This window comes from Plecotus auritus (genome assembly GCF_963455305.1).
Source record: "Plecotus auritus genome assembly, chromosome: 3".
In the NCBI taxonomy this organism is placed as follows: Eukaryota; Metazoa; Chordata; class Mammalia; order Chiroptera; family Vespertilionidae; genus Plecotus; species Plecotus auritus.
This window is the reverse complement of record NC_137772.1, coordinates 203,344,478-203,348,776: the sequence shown is the minus strand read 5'-3', so window position 1 is coordinate 203,348,776 and position 4,299 is coordinate 203,344,478. Positions and strand designations below refer to the sequence as shown.

General features: G+C 36.0%; 1 protein-coding gene across 1 annotated transcript; it reads right to left on the bottom strand.

Annotated features, from left to right (window-relative positions):
- Positions 1-3,047: 3,047 nt before the first annotated feature.
- Positions 3,048-3,965, bottom strand: LOC308244759 (putative taste receptor type 2 member 33; the record flags this gene model as incomplete). Its single annotated transcript, XM_080661015.1, has 1 exon — positions 3,048-3,965. The coding sequence occupies one exon, from the start codon at positions 3,963-3,965 to the stop codon at positions 3,048-3,050; it is 918 nt and encodes a 305-aa protein (XP_080517141.1).
- Positions 3,966-4,299: the final 334 nt, after the last annotated feature.

The window sequence follows — 4,299 nt, the reverse complement described above, 5'->3', positions numbered from 1 at the left end:
CTGATTCTCCTGTGCCATTTTGATTCCCCCCTCTGATCCCCCCTGTGTCATTTTGAGTGATCCCCCTCCCCCCACCTTGATATCCCAATTCCTTTTTTTTTACCCCTAGAAATAAGCGCAAAAAGAAAAAGCTACTCCATGGAGTACAAGAAAGGAATCATGGAAGACTCTTGGGGCCAAAATCTTACTGCTTTCTGCAAAGAGAAGATGTTGAGTATCCGATTGGTCCAAAAATGGCGAGCAGAGTATGGTAACCTCATTGAACAAGTGGACAAGGGAAATGCTAAAAAGCGCAAGTGTGGATCAGATCGGCAACCATTATTTTCCGAGCTGGAAGACCTGATCTGTGAATGGGTTGTTGACAGGAGAGCAAAGGCTTTGGTTGTGAATAGGGCTCAGATTCAAGTATTTGCCCTTGCAATGGCACCACAGTTTGACATAGCCCCCAAAGACTTCAAAGCATCACAACAGTGGCTGGATAATTTCCTTCAGCGAAGTGAACTGTCTTTAAGAAGATCTACAACATTGTTTAGGTTGGAAGATACTCAAGTTATTAAGCGAGCACCTGCATTCAAGTCCTTTATTGATGATGCTGACTTCTCTAAATACAATCTTTCCAACATGATTGCTATGGATGAAACTGCAGTGTTTATGGGCCAATCATCTCAAACAACAATTGAACAGCGGGGTGCCTCCTTAGCATACATTCCCTCCACTGCTTACGAAAGTGCACGTGTTTCCTGTATTTTGGCAATTCGTCTGGATGGCACTAAAATTCCACCTTTAATCATTTCTAAGGGCAAGAAGGAAAAGATCGAACGTGTTTTGGGCGTTTTTATCCTTGAAACTGAAAAAGCCTGGGCCACACAAGCAGTTATAAGGAAGTGAGTCGATTTAATGCTGCCGCTTGTTATGCAAGGGAGCCAAAGAGGTCTGCTAGTCTGGGATGCAGCCAGCACTCACCGCGCTAAAGACATGAAGACATTTCTTCACGAAAGAAAAATAGATCAGATAATGATTCCCGCAGGAATGATGGCCTATCTCCAGACTCTTGATATTGCAATAAACAAGCCATTCAAAGACAATTTGCGCATGGAAATTAATGACTACATTGAAAATAGAATGGAGAGAAATCAGCGTGGAAACTTTGTGAAACCTAAACTGCAAGAAGTTGTGACTTGGGTGAAGAATTCATGGGAGAAAATCACTGACAGTTGCATTGCAAATGCACTGCGAGCAGGCTACCTTGACAAGAAGTACTCATTTAAAGACAGTGCTATTGCTAAACATGAGAGATTTGGTCCACTGATTCTGAAAGAAATGGAGTCACAAGAAATTCACCAGGAAATTCAGGAATTGGATTGTTATGATGATGTTCCAGAAGATGATGACATGATTGTCATTGAATAAATGAGTAAATTCTTGATACTGTAGGATTCACAGTTTGTCTGGTTTGTGTTGACAACTACCGTACTACCGTACCATATACAGGTAATAAATTTCCTTTATTTTCATTTAACAATAAATGTGTACCGTATTCTTCTTCATGGAAAAATAAGACATCCCCTGAAAATAAGACCTAGCATGTCTTTGGGGGCAAAAATTAATATAAAACACTGTCTTATTTTTGGGGAAACATGGGTAGTTAGTATATTCTACTGAGCAGATAGGTAATAAAGAAACAAATGAATAAATCAGATGAATGAAATATATACATTAAGGTATAGATATTATTATTAAAATATCATAATACTACCATTTTAGTTGTTGAACAAGGTTATACTTTTCTTCTCAAAAATTTTTTTCTTTTTCTTTCTTTTTTATTGTTTAAAGTATTACATATGTTTCCTTTTTGCCCGATTGACCGCCTCCCAGTCACTCCCACATCCCAGGACAAGCCCCACCACCCCAGTTGTTTAACAAGGTTATACATTTCTTTCTTATGATAGAACTCGAAACCAAATCTGTTTCAACACACTATTTCACCATTTTCCATAAGATTATAATACAAACAGACCTGAAGACTTTTTAATAATTATTACATAGATGTCATAGATATCAATTTTCTTGTGTGCAGAAAGATCATTGACTTATGTACCATTATTATATACTACACTTATTTTGAGTATATATTTAAGAGAGGTAAAATTTTAATATTTTCTCTGAAGTTTAAAAGGAATTCTTAAATAGAAAGATGGAGCAGACGATTCTAAATTCAGAGGCCCAAACATGGTGAATATGTAAACTAAATAAATTAATATGTTTTTGAATTAGAAAATGTCTTCTCAATTCACAAACAATAGCATCAGTAAAAACATCATGATTATTTTGCTTTCTTCTTTATTACTATTGTAGAACTTGTTTATTTTCCAAGCTTTCACCTATTGTATTAAATCTAATAATCTTTAGTACTATATATTGTACATGAATATGAAATACATTCTAAATATGTTTGTCAGTCTTTAATTTCATTACGTGCATCTTTTCCTAAGAGTTCTGATTATTTTCTATTAGCCATGAAGTAAGAATTCATGATGTAATAATATCTATTTCAAGCATCTATCCTCAGTGTGTGATTTAGAATTGAATACCCTTACCATCCCAACGAATGGAGGTTCAAACAAAAAAATTTCAACTCACTGTGGTACATAGGTGTGGTACTAATTACAGTGGAAAATGTCAATAATTCCCTGAGATGAGTTATCAGTCCTTAAAAATGCATAAATATAGACCATAAATTCTTTGCTTGCAAGATGATAATATAGAATATGTATGTGAAGTGTTCATAAGTTTATAATTCTGAGCAATTTCTTACAATATTTTATAAAATTAGATTGCTTACCTGGAAAATATAATATGGCAATCTTATAATCTTTCTTGTATTTTTTACAAACATGCACACATATGTATTTTTGTGATAAACTTCAGTACAAGTTTTTCTAGGTATACCTTACCTAATTCCATACACATTAAGAAAGGTAGTAGGAAGTACAAACCATTGCAAACTTCACCAGTTTATTTTCTTGCAGAAGACACAAGTGCTCCATTTATTTCCTTTCCTTCAGCCAGCACCTCCACTGCCTCAGAAATGACAGAAAGGCCTGTCTCAGCTTCTTATTCCCCCAAATCAGGATAAATGAGTGGCTTGACGGATACAGGGTTCCAAGAACCTTGCAAATCATCTGAAGTGAATTGTTCCGCTGAGTACTCGAATTCCAAACTAAGATGATTTGAGTGAAGAAGAAAATGACAAATAGCAAGAGAAAGGAGATCACAGTTTGCATGGCTCTTATGTGGACCTCGGTGCTGGGATCTTGGGATCCTTTGCCACTGAGCTGCATCTTCTTCAGATGTTTCCACAGGGAAAAGGTTAACAGCAGAACAGCTGTCAGGGACATAGTAAAGGGTATGAAGTTTACAAGCATGACTATGATCACATTTGAAAGGTGTGCGATGTCCCTCCATTTGCTCTCCCAAGTGATGTTTCCTTTATATTCATTCATCTTCATTTTTGCATTTGTGCTTACCACTGCAAGATGAAAAACCAAGAAGACCAAAGTCCCCCTGAGTATCATGAGAACCACTCTTTCAGCTCTCCATTTTAGGCGAAGAAATAAAAGGTTGGTGAAATTGGCTATCTTGAACAAATAAAGTATATTAAGGCTAGTAGCAAGCCACAGACTAAAATGGTTGCTTACTACCCAAGTAATATTAACAATAGTTTTTAGTTCTGAAATATAGATGGCTGGATGCAACACAGTTGCATACCAATGGAATACTATGGTCCAGAGCAAACTAATTCTGGAGACAGCCAGAGCAGTGAGAATTCCATCAGCACAGGAAATCTTGTGTTTCTTGACCCAGTCAATGCAGTTCACCAGTGCTATAAAGCCATTGGAAGAAGTTCCTAGAACACATTCCACTATCATGAGGATGGAAAGAATGCTCTGTAATAAATTTATCATGTCTAAAAAAAAAAAAAAAGCCAAGTCTAATATTATTGGTCATTAATCCTTTACTATTCTGACTTTAAGTTCTATTTGCAGCTGACCTGAATGTGTATAAAATTCTTCAATCTTTTAAATTCTATGACCAATGCCAAGTAGGAAAGCACCAGGGAATGCTAATGCAAGAGTTCAATGTTTTCTTTATGAAAAGATTGTTATTACTCAAACAGCTCAAATTAACTCCTATTCAAATAATGTCCTTACTGTAGGCTGGAATATATTATAACTGTTGTTGTTGTAAAATATGAATTATCATTTGCTAGCATGCAAATATAGACATATTCTCTTTCAT